Genomic DNA, 19,590 nt, shown 5'->3' on the forward strand with positions numbered 1-19,590 from the left:
AGGGGGCACCACAAATGCCAAAAAAGTGTACCTCAAAAACTGGCGGACAGAATTTCACCAAATTGTGCATGCTCTGGGGGCAAGTATTAACCAAAATCCAAAGTTTTATATTGATTGGTGCACGTGGTCGTGGCCTATTACATATGTGATCATAACTCAAGATGCCTTCGAGCAATCCGGATTAAATTACTGGAGACATTCTGCGCTATCTCCTGAATATACACGCCAAGTTTCGTTCAGATTCGATGAAGTGGGGACAAACGGCAGGACTTTGAGTGTGCAATTATTTAAACGCTGCAGGCTTTGTGATGATGAAACAAGTGTGTGATTGGTCTCCCTCCTTCTTTAAACAGAATTAAACTAGCTGAAGTGACTTTGCTCGGCTTTGTGGAGCCTGCAACACCTTTAATTTTGGCCGACTGAGCTGCTTCGATCTGTTGAGCAAAAAATATATTCCTATTTCCTATATATTCCTATTTAAAAATGCATGAATAAAAAATGAACTATAGACAGGTTGTGCAGTAATGTAGTAAATGTATAGGATCTGCTTCATGAAAACCGGTTATGGACAGGCTGTTAATCATCATTTAACAGATGTCAGAAAGTCACAATAAAAATTACAACAGAGCCCAAGGTAACAGTCTTAAACTCAAAGACATCCACGCACTTTTTGCCATATTGTGTATTTTATTCAAAAAGGTATCATTCTGTATATCTCATGAGTTATACTGCTGTAAATAACTCTCATGAACACCTGTGTGTTCCTCAACTAAATTCAAGAAGGCTAATACTTCTGTTTTATTAGGTGAAAAAAAACCTGGGTGGTTGTACAACCATTAAAGTCCAAGTCCAAAACTTCACTCATACCCAGAGTGTTGCAAGTGAACCGGTGGCCACTAGAGACTCCCATAATCTCATCACATACACACACACACACACAAAAGACAATGAGGATGATACACTGCTGTACATGCACAACATTTTTTGTAGTCATTACGGTTTGTTGTATTCTGTGTTTGTACAACAGTGAGGAGCAAGTGTATCATACAACAAAGAATATGAATGCTAAAAACACAGGTGTGTGCTTTGTCTGCTACGTAAAACAGTCAGCTTAACATTACAATGAAACATAAAAGGGGCGATAGCCAGACATTTGACCACTTATCTCATAACATCGATTTAGTATCACAGCTAATTTTGACTCAGAAAGTAAAAAAACAACATACTATTTCTTAATATTGATTCACTGTGCGTATTTTTAATTCTCATCATTCCTAACTTTTCACTTTCCAGGCAGAATGGGGCTTCCATATATTTGGTTTGCAGCCCACCACTGGTGGAAGAAGAAGTCAGATCCTTTACAAGTCATGCATTCAAAATCTTAAGTGAAAGTACATAACAGCTAAATGTACTTAAAATATTTAAGTAAAAGTACTTGTATTGCCCGTGACTTATATATTATTATATGGGACATTATTAGATTTTAGATAGTATTTTACTGTTGTAGCTGGTGGAGGCTGGGCTAATTTTAACTATTTTATACAGTTAGGTAGTTTAACCATGTGAGCAGTTTAGTGTGGAAATCTTTCTTTGGTGGAACTGCTAACAACTCATAGACATCTGAAACATCTCCCAACTAGACGCTGTATTATTGTAAGCACACATTGTAAGGTCACAAGCAAAAAGGTTGGAGACCACTGGTTTAATCTTTAGCAATGTGTTGTATTTTATAAACTAATCGTATTTTATTTATTATTTATGTAAAATCTTAATTTGTAAAGTAACTAGTAACTAGAGTTATCAGACAAATGTAGAGCAGTAAAAAGTACAATATTTCTCTCTGAAATGAAGTAGAGTAGAAGTATAAAGTAGCATAAAATGGAAATACTCAGGTAAAGTACAAGTACTTCAGTAAATGCATTTAGTTTGTAGTTTTCCACCACTGCAGCCTACACAGTATATAATATATAATATACGAATTAAACTACTTAATATGTCAGATACTCCAACTTTAATCAAAGTCATCCCAGGGAATTAGATGTCTTTGATATGATCCCAACTTCCATAAGTAAGGCCTCTTTCCGATATTTTTACTATCAAAATCTGAACCTGATCCATAAAGATACCCTACTGTTTGTAAATGTGTTGAAATTTGACCAAATAGCTCAAAACATTGGCTTAGTATCTCATAATACTGATTCACCATGAGTATTTTTATTTATATCATTCCTAACTTTTCATGTTTGGTTTGCAGCCTGCAGTACATAATATATAATATATTAATTAAAGTGGGCTAACGTTACATTACATTTTTTTAATGAACTTGCTATGAGAAAGACTGAATATACAGTAAATTACTGTACTTAACAGGGGTAAAATGTCAGATAATCACTCCAAACGTAATCAAACTCAATAAGAGGCCTCTGTCCGATAATTTTATCTCAAAATCTGAACCTGATTTATAATAATACCCTATATTTGTGAAAGTGTTAGCTTACCTGTTGATTCATTATGCTAACAGGCGCACGCACGCGCGGCGCCTCGCGCTCTGCTCATATGACGTTACCCAGCATTCTGTGGGACAGAAACCAACAGATCACGGAAGAGGATGCGGGTCGGTAAGTGACGAAGCTAGTTTAAAACAGTACCAACGCACATTTATATGTACGTATCTGTCGTGTTTGGCACATGTATAATGTTTTGTCGCGGAATATGAAACAGCGTCATTGTATTTTGGCGTTTTTACATGTCTCTAAAACAGAAAGCAACAGGGTGATCGTTAAAGTCCAACTTGGCGTTGTGGGTGAAGTTGTCAACCGGTAAAAAAAAAAAAAAAACAACAACAAAGCGGTTGCTAGATAGCTACAGTACTGCTAACGGTTATGTCGATATTTTAACGGTGGAGTTTGTGTGATGGTATGGAGACAAGCTAGCGGAAGAGCCTGGAAATGCTTCCAAACCCCGAAGAGAGGTGTTTTAACAAACGCTGATATCTTTGCTGAAAACTGATATCTACATTACATCAGTGTTGGACAGTGACGGGAGCCAGCCTGTTGACAGATTAACGTAATTTATCAGCTGTTTTGGTGTAAAGGGCTGCTGCAGGACAACCCAGGCTTTTTGTTTTGGTACATGGTGAGATTCAGCTGGGAAACAAAAGGATTTAAGTACTGAGTTTTGCAAAACAGAAACTGAAAAACAAAATTTTAACTCATGGACTGAATAAGTACAAATAACACCAGGCTCTTCTAAAGGAAACGGGAGGAATAATAATAATTCTTATTATTAATTACCTAGTGGCATGAAAATGTATCCATGTCTAATGCAGATGGTTCTACGAACATCTAGTTACAGAGCTGGCATATTGCTGATGTTATAAGCCTAAAAGGCTACCCATTGAGACTACTGAGCACAAAAAGAAAAACACAATCAAGCATGTGTCAAAACTATGTTAAGGTCCCTAGGGTTTATGAGCATTGCCTCATCTAGCGCAGTGTCCTAATTTCACTCCTTGCTGCAGGCTATATAAACTGTAAGCTGCTGTTGACACAGTAGAGATTTTCTACTTTTTATAATATTTAAAGCCACACCGCACACTTTGTAAATGCCTTCATGAACATTAACGGGATGGATGAGTTGTTAGCCCCCTTTTTGGGGGGCAAAAGGTGCTCGAAAAGTCACGAAACTTTGCACACTTGTCCAAAGTGGCGAAAATGTATATGTTTTGTGGATCTTGAACCAATGGGTGTGGCAGAATGGCTTCTATAGCGCCCCCTACAAAATTGCAAAAAATCAGCCCCCGCGCTAAGTTTCACCTAGATGTACGAAATTTGGGAGGCAGATGTATCATCCCAAGACTCACAAATAAGCCTCCTGGAGCCATACCCTAAACCCAACAGGAAGTCAGCTATTTTGAATCGACTGTGTGTGCTTGTGAGTTTTCGTTAAAGGGCGTGTCCGTGGCGTGGCGTCAAATTTCGATGTTTCTCCATTAAATAGGAAGTTGCTGCAACTTGAGTGGACATGGTCAAATCTGCCTCAAACTTAACGTGTTTGATAAGAGTGCCGCACTGAAGACATCTACAGGTCAATAATCAGTAGCGCCACCTACTGGCAACAGGAAATTACATGTTTTATACTTTGATGTACTCCTAGCAGGTTGACCAGATCCAGCTCAGATTTCTCCAGAAAAGCCTGAAGACCTCAATGATGCTATATTGTGAGGCTTATGAGTTTTTGTTGAATGGCCCGTCCGTGGCGTAGCATCGAATTTCGATGTTTAGCCTATATACTGTTTCGCCATGACACAGTAAGTTGTTGTAACTTGTCTTGATCAAAGTCCCTGCCTGAGGACATTTACATGCCAATTTGGAGTTATAGTTATTGCGCCACCTACTGGCAACAAGAAGTCAGCCTTGCGTGACAGTCGTCATTTGATTTACATGAAATTTTCAGGGTGTGGTCCACACTTCATATACTGGAACATAGCATATAATTAGACATTCAGCTCCTCCGTGCAGCGTCCAAAACAAATGAAAATCCAGAGCCGCATCGACCGACCTCCGGCAACAATGCCGCGACTGCAGCATGCCCCAATGTGCGTTCAGGTGCGAGGGGAAGTTCATTGCTGCTTGCAACTTTAATTTAACTATGTATTTGTAGTTTAAGTAGATGTTGTAAATTGAAACTTGATAGTGTACCGCTATTACACAGAAATCAAAACTTGTTTGTTTTTTTAGGCCCGATACTGCTATTAATATTTGAAAGTTAAGGAAAAAGACTGGTGATATACTATATTATTCTTATTGTTTATTGTCTCTGTATCCAAAGCCTGATATAGCTTATTCCTCTGTGCTTTAGACTTCCATTGTTGTTAGCCTTTTTTTCTTTTTTAGAAAATGAAACTATATATGCGTGACCCGTTTACGTCTTCATCTGCACATGACAAAGTAGGGAAGTTGGAAAGTATTGAAAGATAATACATTGTTGGTTTTAGTCTTTTCATGGGATTTGTTTGTACAATATTTACTGTCAGCTGATATAATCGTCTTCAAACACAGTCACATAACAAATAATACTAAACATTTTTGACAAAGATCCCTTAAATTTAGTTATTAATGCATTGTGACCAAAATATTGTCTGACATACGACATTTTACAGCTGAAGAACCTGTCAGTCCTCTCTGGTGGGCAAACTATGTAACGGAGACGCCATTTCTAAATTACCATAATATCTTTGACGTTTTTGTTCTCGTTAGTTACTGGCCGACATTGTGCCACATAATGCAAAGAAATGCACGAGAGCTATATTAAATGAACACAATGAAGAGGGGAAAAAAATTAAAAGCACCTATTCAAAAGAGAATTAAATTAAATAGAATACAGAAAAACTGGGCTCAAGAGAGACAGACCTCTAAAAAACAATCCAAGCAAGAAGTGAAACTACAGTCAGACATTAGAAGGCTGACTGTTTGATGACTTTTATCTCTGCAGTCACAATACAGTTACAGAGCTCTACACCAAATTATAACCACAAAGAATAATCCTTTCTACTGTGGTCAGGGCCGCAGCAGGAAGACTCTGAAGTTACGTCCTCAGTATTGTTTGTGGGGATTTAAATGACCTGAGGAGGGTTTCACATTTTTTAAGGAAAAAAGTTTGAGTGAAAATGTGACGAAGGGATTTAGTATTTCTCCAAAAGAGTTTAGGCTAAAATAACTGGACAGTTTTTTGGTGTCTTGTATCTATTCCTGTCTACAGCCCTGCCTGTGCTCAAATGCAGATCACACTGGGACCTAGTGGCATGAAAATGTATCCATGTCTAATGCAGATGGTTCTACGAACATCTAGTTACAGAGCTGGCATATTGCTGATGTTATAAGCCTAAAAGGCTACCCATTGAGACTACTGAGCACAAAAAGAAAAACACAATCAAGCATGTGTCAAAACTATGTTAAGGTCCCTAGGGTTTATGAGCATTGCCTCATCTAGCGCAGTGTCCTAATTTCACTCCTTGCTGCAGGCTATATAAACTGTAAGCTGCTGTTGACACAGTAGAGATTTTCTACTTTTTATAATATTTAAAGCCACACCGCACAACTTGTAAACGCCTTCATGAACATTAACGGGATGGATTAAATGTAGCTTGGTAAAATGTATGACTGATGCACACTGTATGCTCAGTACATTTCCTGTGTATTCATTATGTATGGTTATATATCTACATCAAGAACTATTAGTGAGCAATGTGAATTAAATCATCTCTCATGGGAAAATTGAGATTTGTGATTTTGAATCCAGCAAATTAAATACCTGACAAACCAATTTACTTTGTCACACTGATGAAAACAAATTCTGTAAATCCAATATTGCCATAAAGTAGTCTTGGTCATTATTTGCAATTTTGACCATAATGACCTACTACATTCAGACATACCAAAGGGGTAGATATTATAGTGTTACTACATTATTGAGGCCATTACTGGTACCAATATTTAAGAATTTAAAATAATCTGATTGCGACAAATCGGCTGGTATTCATATTGTTTAAAAAAATTTGATATTTTTTAAAAGGGACATTTAACATTTGAAAAATAAACTTGTCGCTGCTCTCCTGGTGGAGAAACTATATAATGGTGACACTGTCTCTAAATTACCTCAAAAAACGTATTGTCGTTGATATTTCTGTGTTACTTATCGACCAGCAAATTTACCAATACCAATATATTTGCAATAAGCTAATATCAACCAATATATTGCCACAGCTGATTAATCGGACAGGCTCTAACAGATATAACAGAATAACATAGGAACGTCTTTGAGGGTTTTTATGGTCTTACAGTATATATCATCATATCACCCAAGCCTAAACTAGGCTACAATATCTTAATAATAACTATATTTGTAAAGCTCGCTTTGAAAGAGAGACACTTTGTGTAACAATGTAGTCTGGTCGTATCTTAATTCTAGGAACCTGCAATGAGACCTCTGTCTCAGCTGAGCAGGCCCTCACTTTCAGTTTACCGGTCATTAAGCAATTTTTGATTTATCCATTTCTTATATTTTGTACGCTTCACATTAGAACCCATAGCTGTTTGCTTGTTAATTTGCATTGTGGCATGTACATGCAAATCAAAAAGTGCACATTTTCAGTCTTTGTCAGTTGTCTGGAAAGAGAGCAGACTCTTGATATACAGGTTTTCAGTATTTTCAGTCAGTGTAACAACACATATGAACGTTTAAGTAAGACATCCAGAGATTTAATCTTGTCCGTGTCTTTGTGTTTTTATTAACATAAGAGGAATAACTTGTACAGAACCTAGAGTTTCTGCTCCACCTGGACTATTGTTGTTTGTTGTAAAATAAAATCATCTCCAGTACTTGATGCCATCAAAATGGCCTAGTTTCCACGTGCTATCCTCAGGCTATACTGGAACTTTAACCCGTGACCAAACAGATAACAAGAGTATAATGACTAAAGCAATGAGTCGTGTTGCAGGAGATGAGGTCATTAAGATCTGTTTGTTTACCCGTTGGGTGATGGTCCCTTTTCATCAAGATATACAGTGCACATCACGTGTCTGCCATGTCGACAGCTAGAGGTGGATATAAAGGAGGTTAAAGGTTTAATAGGTGCTCTTGTCTCTTTCTCTCCCAGCCTCAGATATGGATTACCAGGTTGTGTTTGCAGCCTTGGATACAGTATGTGAAGATAACATTTCTGTTATGTGCGGGCTTTCTGATTTGCCGTACGGCGCTACTGCCAAGCGCCTGGTCACGTGTATGAGACAGATTCAGGAGCACGGCCGAGCCCTGGAGCCTGTGGTCTGCAGCTTCACCGCCGTCTTCCATCATTATGACTTTGACGCACAAACGCCTGGGAATGGTTACCGCACCCTGGTCAAGGTATGACTAATCCCGCTGACTGGATGTATTATGCCACTCACTGTTGATATTTGAGCTTTGATTGTACTTGTGTGATTGTGATTGTTGCAGTGTTTTAAAGGTGTTGCATGTAACATTTTAAACAAGTATTATAACATTAGGGCTGCAACTAATGATTATTTTAATTTTTGATTATTTTCTTGATTAATCTATTAATCATTCAGTCTATAAAATGTCAGAAAATAGTGAAAATATACGTTACAGTTTTCCCAAACCGTAGTTGACACACCAAATTGATTGTTTTGACCAACAGTCCAAAGGCCAAAACTATTCAGTATATTATAACAAGATTAATTTCTCACACGAGAATCTGCAACTAGTGAATTTTTGATGTTTGCTTAAAAAAAATACTTTAACGATGAATCTATTATCAAAATTGTAGCAGATTAATTTGTTGTTGATTGCTTTATAGACTAATCATTTCAGTTCTATATAACATTATTAAATTTTGGTGAGAAGTGGTAGTTACAGTACACTAAAGAAAGTGTGGCTGAGATGATTCGTAGCTTAGATCTCATGGCACTTGGTAGTGGGAAGACTTAATTTCCCATGAATCCTGTTGCTTCTTGTCACAAGGTGTTGAAACTTGCTTCTTGTGCTGGGTGATTTACAGTAGTACTATATTTTCATTGTGTAATAATTAATAGTTAAATTTGAGTGGCTATTAATTTTTTCTGTAATACAGAAAATACCGTTTTTCATTATGACACATTTTCATGTGAAAAACAAGCATTTAAAGCGTTTTATCGTATGACATTTTACAGTTTGACAGTTTTGTAATGATATGCTCCAGTGTAGTCAGACATCTAAAACAGGAAATTTAAATATTTTCAGATAAATTACCAAAATTACTCAATTCTTCAATTCTAACAAAAGTATTTTATATTTTCGAATATGTTAGATGAGCACATAGTGTTAAATGTAGTGTGATGTAAATGCAACTGTCTGACTGGCTTTGTTTGTTTACACTGATGTCTGTAAAATAATGTACCCAATGCTGCACATTTTAAATCTATTAAAGGATAAAACTGCTGTTATTCTGTATTTTTCTTGACAAAAATCTCATTAAAACACCAAAACCAACAATGTGTTAGTTTGGCTCTTAGTACTTCCCTGCCCTCTCAGTGGCACACAGTGTGTCTCTTTGATGTGTTATATAATAGTTTTTGCACAACAATGGAGCTCTATGGGTCAGAGAAATAAGCTGCACAATATCAAGCTTTGACTACACTATACTTGGTAGTCATTGTTGGTTTCGGCCTTTTCATGGGATTTGTTCATAAAAATATAGAACATCACCACCCTTATCCTTTTAAATGCAGACTCCCTACCTTCTCAGCAAGTTACATTGTTTTTCTTTCTTTCAGGTCTTGCTGTCTTGCCTTTTGCACATCATTCACAAGGGCCGTTACATTGTCTCCAATTACAACAGTGCCTTCTTCAGGGCGGACCACAATGCCTCTGAGATGGAGGCGTACTGCAGCGCTCTGTGCCAGCTGCGTGCCCTGCTCCACCTCGCCCAGCGGCTGATCCACGACAATGAATACGGCCAGCTGTACTCCATGCAGGACGGGGACCTGAGCCGCAGGTTTGTGCAGGAGTACAGCTCCATGCACAAAGCCTGTTTCTATGGCCGCTGTCTGGGCTTTCAGGTCAGCCAGCAAAAACTGACTTACTTTTATTTTCAACTAGTTTTTAGCACACTGGAGTTTGTTTTCTCACCAAAATGTAATTTAAATAACTTATGGGATACAAGCCTGTTGATTGTTCCAATCGCTCATTGAGCAACTCTCGTCCGGTCACAACATGTAGTCAAACATCAGATCCCAAATAACAAGTTTAGTATTATAATTTTAATATAGCCTTGGGTTCATTATGAAAAAGTATGTGTCACTCATTTTAATAATTTGAAACCAAAAGTCTTATCATTAACTGTCCATTGTTTCTTTTCACAGTTCTCGCCAACTCTTCGTCCATTCCTCCAAACCATAGTCATAAGCATGGTTTCATATGGAGAGATGTATGGTAAACAGCAGTCTGGCATGGGTTAGTCTTTTTCTTGTCTTTGTCTGGTTTTGTCTGTGATGTCGTGGTATTGATGGAAGAAACTGTCGTGGCCTTTTCAGATATGTTAATGTTTAAAATCATCCATCCTCTTCCAGGTATGGCAGCCCTTTCCCTCCTCACATCAGGGAAGTACGTCATTGATCCAGAGTTGCGGGGCGCTGAGTTTGAACGCATTACACAGAACCTGGACTTGCAGTTCTGGAAGTCCTTCTGGAACCTCACAGAGTCCGGCCTTATAGCAGTAGGCAGGATCAAATATTCTTCCACTCACTCTCAAATTAGATGAAGTCCTCTTTAATGTTTTAACTGCTCAATCCCTTCCATGTCTTTATCTGTCCAGGGCTTTTGCAGAATAGCCTCTTGCCCAGTACAGGTGAACTTCACCCTGACTGTGCCTCCTGTCACTCTACGCCTCCCACTGGCCTCAGACTCCAGTCTAACAGCCACCGTGTCACCTCCAATAGCCCACTGTGGCCCCGGGCCAGTCCACATGCGTCTGATCTCCTGTGAGCTTCGAGAAGGACAGGTGAGGCTCCACAGGTCTAACACAGGGATGTGGTGAGGAACGTGTACGGGGAAAAACACAGAAGACAATAGTGGCCTTTGGGAATTGGTAGAAACTGAATCTGGACCAGACATAGTCTTAGATGGAGCATATAATCATTACTTAGACATTACTTGTACATGAACTTTCTGTCCTTTTGTCCCCCATGTGATACAATCTGCTAATATTTGATCAGATTTTGACAAAGGGATCTCCCTTTAAAACTTGTTATAGAAATCCCACCACTCCCTCAAATTTCACAGATTGGCCCATTTGGGGAATAATAATTAAAGGTCAAATGTTTAGCTAAAATGTGAAGACCTGAATCGGTTGATCGGTTGCATCAGAGATATAACACGTAAAAGTGTACAAATTAATGTACAAGCAGACCCTAATCGGTATATTAGTATGCATTTACTGTACCATGACAGATCATGTGATGCATTTCCTCTTGAAACTGGATGGTGGGGTTGGACACAATTATGAAAGGGAATGTTGCAAAATGTAAACCAAAGAGATACAAGAAAGGGAGACAAAAAATGTTTACAAGAGGAGCAAAAGGGAAAAAGTATTGTATTTCTGATCAAAAATACAAAGAATTGATTGTCCTTTTTTTTCTCGAATTTAATATAAAGTAGCTGTACATTATGACATGTTAATCGAGATGGGGGAAAATCATTTTTTATGTGTTTTTATTGCTTTGTGTCCTTTGTTTTTAATGACCTTATGACTTACTTTATAGGACAGTGAAGAGCTGCTAGCTTTTTCTCGAAGCGATCCTCCCCCCATCTCCGCTTCCCATCTCCCCTGGGTACAGAAGCAGCCTCGCTCCCCCTGTCTGCTCATCCACTTCCATGGAGGGGGCTTCGTGGCCCAGACTTCTAGATCCCATGAGGTACAGAACAAAATGCTGGTGTTAACTGTAGCTTAATCTTTAGTAGATGTTTGCAAAGGTTATATGGTTAATACTACTACTTATACTATTATGAATTCCATTATAATAATAGTAATAATTTAGCACCAGATCTTTCAATCCTGCAAAGTGTTTCACAGTCTGCAAAAATAACAAATTATTTATTAAATTCAATCAAAATAAGCAACTCTTAATGGTTTTCAATTCATAACAAGTATTTATTCTGTTGTCTATCCACCCCCTCATGAATCAGAATTACCTGCGGATTTGGTCGAAGGAGCTGAGCGTACCTGTCCTCTCCGTGGACTACTCTCTGTCACCCGAAGCGCCCTTTCCCAGAGCTCTGGAGGAATGTTTCTACGCTTACTGCTGGGCTCTCAAAAACTGTCATCTGCTGGGTATGTGTATGTCCAATCAACTGTCCAATATTTCAAAGGCATTCATTGTTCACTGATAAAACACATGGAAAAGCAGGAGATCCTAAAACCAACTTATCATTTCAACACGTAATGGTAGTATAAAGAGATTTAGATAATAACATCTACCAAACAGCCTGTTATACAATCATTGTTCTTTATTAATATAGTTGAAATTATCATTATTATTTAGATACTAATAGTTCTGTCTGTGTGTCTCAGGCTCCACAGCAGAGCGGGTTTGTCTGGCAGGTGACAGCGCCGGAGGGAACCTCTGCATCACTGTGTCCATGAAGGCCATGTCCAGCGGCATCCGAGTCCCTGACGGCATCATGGCTGCCTACCCCGCCACCTTGCTCACCACTGACGCCTCGCCCTCCCGCTTGCTCACGCTCATCGACCCGCTGTTGCCTCTAGGTGTTCTCACAAAGTGCATCAATGCCTATGCAGGTATGTGGGTATACAGGGAGTGTGTGTGTGTGTGTGTGTGTGTGTGCTAACAGCTGTAGGTGTGTACTGTGTCACGCCTCATTTAACACAAGAAAACTTTCCGGCGCCACTGGAACAGAAAACAGAATCTCACAGGGATTTATGTATAAACCGGATAATGTGGGAGGAAAGGAAGATGATAATAATTAACAACCTGCTGTTAGTGACGAGAATTACGGCTCTTATGGCTCCATTCCTGTCTGAGAGCTGTTCAAAAGTACGGCTCATCATTCTATTTTAATTTTTTTAGGGGGCAGGGGTTACAAGGTTTATCTGCAAAATAATCACTAGGATTATGATAGGGATCAGATTCAATTTAGACATCCCACCAATATAATTTAATTTCACATGTGTTGACTAGTTTAGCAGCACTAAAATACTCATATTGCCAGACCTAATGTCTCCCGACTGGCGAAGAGTTTGATTTACCAACTCCGCTCTCCTACTACGTCATATGGTTCGTTGATCTGATTGGTTGAAGACGGTGACAGATGGTTCATCCATTCACCTGCCAGGTGTTTTTTGAAAGTGCCTGCCCTTTTCCAGGGCAATTTCTAAGGACGACTTCTCAGATGGTTCTGTGTAACAAACCATCTGGCGCGTCAGGTTAGTGAAATTTGGGCACAACGATAAAAGGAACGCATCTCACCAAGAGCGACTCGGTTCCCTTTGTTCATAGCAAAGAGCCGCTGAAATGAATCGGATCATTGGCAAATAACAAATAACATCACTACCTGCTGTCCTCTACACTATCAAACCAATGATCATTCCTGCACTAAATATAAAGTCTGTATCAACCCTTGGTCTGCCTTAATCCTCACCACTGTGGCACCGCCTAGTTGGCTTACTGGTTTGGCTGGTCGGCCTGATATTAGTCATTTCCACTGGAAGCCTCTGATATGAGTCTGTCACTCTTTGAATCTTCCAACAGTGTAACTCAATAAATGAACAGTTAAATAAATTCGATTTTATTCAAGGAAAACAAGAGATCTCAGATTTCCTGGAAGAGAGAGACTAGTAGTTTCAAGAGTGACACATTGTGGCTATGTGAACTTGAAATTGATGTAGAAAAGGAGATTTTTATCATATCAAGTTTTGATGCCTTGATAGCTTGGAGCCAGTGACGCACTTTTGCTTTTCTGAACTCATATCTCAGGTGTTGGAGATCATGTGCCAGAGAGCTGCTCTCTGTGTACTTACTGTCATTGTGTATAAGAGAAAGCTTTGTTTCCCATTGCCTACATTAAGGTAAACAGGATTATAGTTTTACATTTGCAGTAAAATCAATTGGTTTAAATGTACTGTATTATCTAGCATTTCCTGATAATGTAACCCTCACATATTGACGAGATCTATGTGGTTATGAAAGTAACTTGACATGATATTCAAGGACAAAATAGAAGATCCTTGACCACAAGACCGAAAACACTCCTGTGTAAATACAGCAGTTTGAGTAATGAGCATCTTGTTGCCACGTGAACTGTGTTTATACAGGAGGAGAAATTAATAATCAGGATTTATTGCCTAGCTTCCTCAAAAGACACTGAAGTAGAAGTTGTTTTCACCTTTTTAGTTTTGTATTATCTCTTTTAATTTAGTTTTTTACTCACCAATATTTCACCATCTTCACCCATTCAAGCAGTAAATTACCCTTTGCTATTGTGACTAACAACAAAAATGAAACTGTTACAGTACATCTAAAACTATCTGTCTGACACATCTATAGTGTTCTAAGTGGTTATTGGAGAACTTCAGACATAAGCCGCATTCATGTTGCGTTAGTCCTTATTTCTCTCAGGTGTCTTTTTTTTTTTTCTGTTTCTCTGATATATTTCATCCCTTGCATACGTCACATCATCTCCCTCCCAGGTGCAGACTGTCAGACGGTGCAGCCTGCAGTGGGAAGCAGCAGTCTGAGCACTCTGGGTAGAGACACCGCTGTGCTGCTCAGTGATCTCACCCAGGGAGCCTCCAACTGGATCCAGTCCTTTCTGGACCCCATGCGGACTTCAGGTGGAGTGCGCTCACTGTCATCAATGCAGAGGAGGTCCCAGATCAACGATACTCGCAGGACATCCACACACACCTCGACACCAAACTGCGGAGATCACGTGGATTACCCAGAGGGCTTTGAGCCCCTGCGTGCCGAGTGCCTGGCTTTTATTCGCCCAACTTCCTGCCCCATTATCAGGAACCCGTTTGTGTCGCCCCTGCTGGCTCCGAACAACCTGCTGAGAGGTCTTCCACCTGTACACATAGTGGTAAGAGAGGAAAGAGGAACTCTAGCCAGACATAACAAAAGGACATATAGCATCAGAGACAGTCACAGACATCACTAAATATAATTAGATAAATTTATATTATATTATTTGGTCTTATGGAGATGGTGGTGGAGAGCATTGTCTTACACGGTGGTCCAATATCTTCTATAGGTGTGAAACTGGGTTGAGATCTGGTGAACGTAAAGGCCGTAGTATTTTTTTTTTTTATTTTTTTTTTTTTTTTTTTTTTTACATCACCAGACCATTCAGAGAGCCCTGGTGCATTAAAGCATCTGCATGTGATGTTTCTCCACTCTTTTTCCTATTCAGGTTTTTCCTCTAATTTGTCCCCGTCTGTATCAGGGTTGAGTTCATAGACTGATCACCATAATCAATATTAATGACTTAATGATTAATCTTTGCCAGGTGCAGGTATTTTTACACTTCAAAACCTCCGTTCCAGACTATATGCTCGTTTTGTACAAAAATTCTCCAGCCCCTTGTTACAGTTCACTAGGACAGTTAGACCCAAATGCAAGACTCAGAGTTGTGATATGACGAGGAACATAGTTTATTTCAGTTTTACAGATGAGAGAGGGGAAGAATCCAATAGTCCGGTGTGGGGCAGGCTGCCGATGAGAGGAGGTTGCAGACAATGGCGACGAACACGTGGAATCTCTGCGTTGTCTGGCGTGGCAGAGAATGGAGCAGGCAGTCAGGCAGGAGTGAGTGGAAGAGAGGCAGGCCTGGGCACAGGAGAATCACAAAGTTGCTCAAGGTACACACAAAAACAGAGTTCACTAAACTAGAACTTGGTTTGGCCCTGTGGTTACCGCAAAGGTTAACTGACAATCTGACAAAGACTGAAGTGAAGAGCCGGGGTCCATATATATACTGCAGAGTCTTGATTGTAGATTCGCTTCAGGTGTGCAGCAGGGAGAGCGGGAGAGTCAGGTGGTTGCTGATTGCAGGGAACACCACACACACACACACACACACACACACACACACACACACACACACACAGAAACAGGGGAAAACTCCAACAGGGGACTGACAACAACACAAGGAGAGGGAAACACAGGGAAAACAAGGGAGACACACAAACACTACAAAATATTTTATATCACTTTGTATAACCATACTTATGTTTTTTGTATGTTTTCCTACAACTTCCTAGAACTTAACATTTCTCCATTCTTTTAAAGCATACCTTTTAAGCTGCACTAATCAAGATTTTTATAATAACAATGGATCAAATGACTGTGTAATGTGAAAGGGTTCACCTATAGTGACAATTAGAAAATGATCACCCAACTCTGTAGTTCCCCTCAGCTCTACGATGATTGTTTTGTTTTTTTGGCCAACGCTACTCCACTCTCATCAACCCAGTAATAGCAGACAGCAGTAGTGTGAAATATATGAATTTGTATTAAATGGGCTAAAGCATGCAAAAAAACAAACAAACAGTTTGCTCTTACTAGCTCATTGTGGTCCAGTGTCATGCACACACACACCCTAAGCCAGCTTGATTTTCATGTTTGTTGGGTCTGTTATAGAGCTAGACCGATAAATCAGCCAGGCCGATATTTGCCTATTGCAAATATATTGGTATCGTTATATATGCTGGCCAATAAGTAACAAGAAATTGCAATACAGAAATGCTAAACTAGGTGTTATGTGTTTATGTAAAAAAAAAAAAACAAATTCCTATTGAGTGATATTTTGTTATTGGATTGGATATCAGTATCGGCCTCAAAAATCCAGTATTGGTCAGCCTAAAGTATTTTATTCCCAGCTGAGTTTGCATATTTTCCAGCTAACTGTCCTTCCTGATTCCCCCATGTGTCCTCACAGGCCTCTGCTCTGGATGCCTTGCTGGATGACTCAGTGATGTTTGCCAAGAAGTTGCGAGACATGGGCCAGCCTGTGAGTCTGACCGTGGTGGAGGAACTGCCTCATGGCTTCCTCAGCCTATCACAGCTCGCCAAGGAGACGGAGGTTGCTGCAGAAATCTGTGTGGAGAAAATACGGAAGATTTTTCAGCAAGAAACCCAGATGCCTGCTCTTCGCGAACAGCCAAAGCTGCAAAAGACTTACCCGAGTACCAATCTGTCAGGCTGATTTATCCGTCATTCGTGGGACTTTCTTGTTCCTGGATGAAAAAGAGATCTGACATAATGTGGTTAGAGAGCTGCAATAAATTTAAGAAAAGGAAACAAGTCAGGGAGAATTATGAGGATGCAACAAAAACTGTAAAACTGGAGGAAGCTTAGGGACACTGTGATCTATTCTGCACATTTTCTGTAGGCAACAATGATTGAGAGAGCCACTAAAAACTTTCTATAACCAGCACTAATATGATCCTAAATGATGACAAAAAATTTAATAATTAAGTATTTTTCTACCAAGATTTACATGTTCAGTATCCAGATCAAACGCACATTGAGAATATTACAGACTGACAGAAATTTCACCGTAACCAGCTCTCGCAGCAATTTCTTAACTGATATATGTCAGTAACGGGAGCTGTTGTGCCTTGAATTTAAATGCTGCTACATTTGCGTAGAGTATGAAGAGAAGCTTTGCCTTTATTACCAAACTGACCAGGATTAAAGGTTTACTTGTACAGGAAACACATTTCAGATGCACTGTATTATTATTATCATTATTATTATTTGGAATAAATGTATAATCTGGTTCTGCCAGTTTATCACGTGTTGATGAGGTAGTATTTACCAGCAGGGTGTGCGTGTGAAAGTAACTTGTTATACTGTAAATTAATTCTTAGTATTTCTTACTATAAATATTTAACACTGTGTTGTTATATTTAAAGTTTGAATTAAATCACAACTACAAGGATTGCTTGTGCTTATTTGAAGCTAAAGTGAATCGAAAAGTTACATGATGTTAACTAGAACTGTTAGCACAACCTGACACCACCTGATAAACCTCTTAACCCTGTTAATAATATTAATATGTAAATCAGAAATTATGTAATTTAATCAGCCATTTCATAAAGCGTGGTTATTTTACCATGTATTATGTAGAAACACTGTAAAGAAAATAAATAAATAATAATAATAATCCTTGTTGAATTGGGTTAGATGATTGCTGTTATTACTGTACACAAGACAACACATTTTAAACCCAAACATTATACTGGCAGAATAACCTCTGAGTTTGAGTTATTTAACACAGCCTGACATTTCCCATCTCTCATGATAACTCTACACCAAGTGTTTGCACTGTTTGCTCTTGTTGCAGTTGTCATAGGGTATATGATGTTTTTGACATTTTTCTGACACCAGTTCCCTCTTCTTCAGCATCTGCTATTGGTCACTCCTCATTATCAGCTGTTAGCGATGTTGACATGGGGTGCAAACACACCTCCCTGATACCTCCCTGTCTGCAGACATTTGTTGTGCTTTTCTTTCATTTCTCGCTCTGTGTTTCCACTATGGCCTCTCAGGGGTGAGGATGTTGAGCTGCGTCTGGGTGAGGACCACATCGGCTACAAGGACATCCCCGAGACCGTTACACCATCAACAATGACATCGTGCTGATTAAACTTGCCGAGCCAGCAAAGTTGGATGAGTACATCCAGCCCATCGCCCCTGCAGGCACCCGGTGTCTGGTCTCTGGATGGGGATCCACCAAGAGCCCCTGTAAGTCTGGGATTGTTGCTGCACTAGTAGTCAGTAGACGTTGTCACAGGTCAAAGATCACTCCATGATTACTGAATACTGTGACTGCAGATGTCAAGATGATGAGGCAGGTGTGCCTATTAAAATGTCTGTGATTGTGTTTGTGTGACCCAGTCGGTTGTGTGAAATGCCTGCACTGCCTGGATCTGCCCATCCTGTGAACGCTCCTGCCCCAACAGGATCACTTCCTCCATGTTCTGCGCCGGTCCTGCAGGTACATGAAGGCAGAAATATACAAAAAAACAATATAATTTAGGTCAATTTAATATTTGTCAAAATTAAACTGGCCTAAATTATGTTCCTCTGATAGCATGTAACCCTTTTAATGGTGTGCCACAAATTTCAGCTTGTTAATTAAGTTTCATGTGACAAAATACATCTTTTTAGCAATATTACAGACTTTGTGTCATGTCACGTTTTTTAACTTACTGGCCATTAGTTTATCTGCTTTTGTTTTAAATGTTTTTCTGTGCTGTTTTATCTAGGTTTTTATTATTATTAATTGTGAAGTTCATACAAAATCCTGGCGTATAAATAAATAACTACCCTTGCATCGCTCAGCTCTGTTTGCAATCAGTCCCATCTGAAGGTAATTTAGACTCCAAATATTGTATCTGAGGACACAAAAAAATGTTGTTTTGGAATTTATATGCACAGAAAATATCCAGGAATCTTACACAATATTTTTCCAAATGCCACTTTGACCTTTAATTATACCTGATTTTATTATATCCACTTTTATCAGAGTGCAACAACCTAAAGTATTCAGTGTGTCCTCTCTGTCTGCTAACACTCTTCTTGCATGTTCATTGTGTCACAATAACTTATAAACTGAACCAGCTGAATCTCCTTTTCTATTCATTTTATTCTCCACAGATGTGCCAGTTTACTGACTGGATCCACTCCACTGTGGCCTCTCACTCTCCATCTGTAGAGGAAAGATCAAATCTGTCTGCAACTGCTGTTCATTTGATTTTAACACACTTACTCCATATTATATGAGGAGCATATTTATACGGCTTTACTAACCAATTCATGGCTTCTTTGACTGTTTATTGTCATGTTTTTACAATGACAATAAAATATCAGCATGAACAACAAGCTAACACTGTTTCCGGAATTTGATTCACACACATCCTTTATGACAACAGACCTGTTGACTTTTGTGCATTGATAGCTTTTTAGTGTTCTTGAACTTTAATTTTAAAGTCAGTATTTTTCTTGTTCTGGCTTTTGACCTTGAGGTCGC

The 19,590-nt window shown here is 39.1% G+C and overlaps 1 protein-coding gene across 3 annotated transcripts; it reads left to right on the plus strand.

The window, feature by feature from the left end:
* Window positions 1-2,524: 2,524 nt before the first annotated feature.
* Window positions 2,525-19,447, plus strand: lipea (lipase, hormone-sensitive a). Of its 3 annotated transcripts, XR_006375364.1 has the most exons (13): window positions 2,525-2,618; window positions 7,658-7,905; window positions 9,312-9,596; window positions 9,900-9,990; window positions 10,107-10,252; window positions 10,352-10,537; window positions 11,298-11,450; window positions 11,722-11,866; window positions 12,107-12,334; window positions 14,243-14,634; window positions 18,107-18,302; window positions 18,456-18,555; window positions 19,218-19,447. XR_006375364.1 is itself a non-coding variant. In XM_044172876.1 (11 exons), exons 1-11 carry the CDS (start codon window positions 2,609-2,611, stop codon window positions 16,756-16,758), a joined length of 2,151 nt encoding a protein of 716 aa, XP_044028811.1. In that variant the 5' UTR covers window positions 2,525-2,608; the 3' UTR covers window positions 16,759-17,723. The 3 variants fall into 3 exon arrangements, 1 of the variants encoding a protein (XP_044028811.1); XR_006375363.1 differs by lacking the exons at window positions 18,107-18,302; window positions 18,456-18,555; window positions 19,218-19,447 and adding exons at window positions 15,215-15,412; window positions 16,492-16,624; XM_044172876.1 differs by lacking the exons at window positions 18,107-18,302; window positions 18,456-18,555; window positions 19,218-19,447 and adding an exon at window positions 16,492-17,723.
* The last annotated feature ends 143 nt before the right edge of the window (window positions 19,448-19,590 follow it).

This window comes from Siniperca chuatsi, linkage group LG17, assembly GCF_020085105.1.
Source record: "Siniperca chuatsi isolate FFG_IHB_CAS linkage group LG17, ASM2008510v1, whole genome shotgun sequence".
In the NCBI taxonomy this organism is placed as follows: domain Eukaryota; kingdom Metazoa; phylum Chordata; class Actinopteri; order Centrarchiformes; family Sinipercidae; genus Siniperca; species Siniperca chuatsi.

Bases quoted from the DNA above. Each gene is read 5' to 3' on its own strand.
- lipea (XM_044172876.1), top strand. The intron at 9,597-9,899 runs GTCAGCCAGCAA...TTCTTTTCACAG, and splicing joins GCCGCTGTCTGGGCTTTCAG to TTCTCGCCAACTCTTCGTCC. The intron at 10,538-11,297 runs GTGAGGCTCCAC...CTTACTTTATAG, and splicing joins GTGAGCTTCGAGAAGGACAG to GACAGTGAAGAGCTGCTAGC.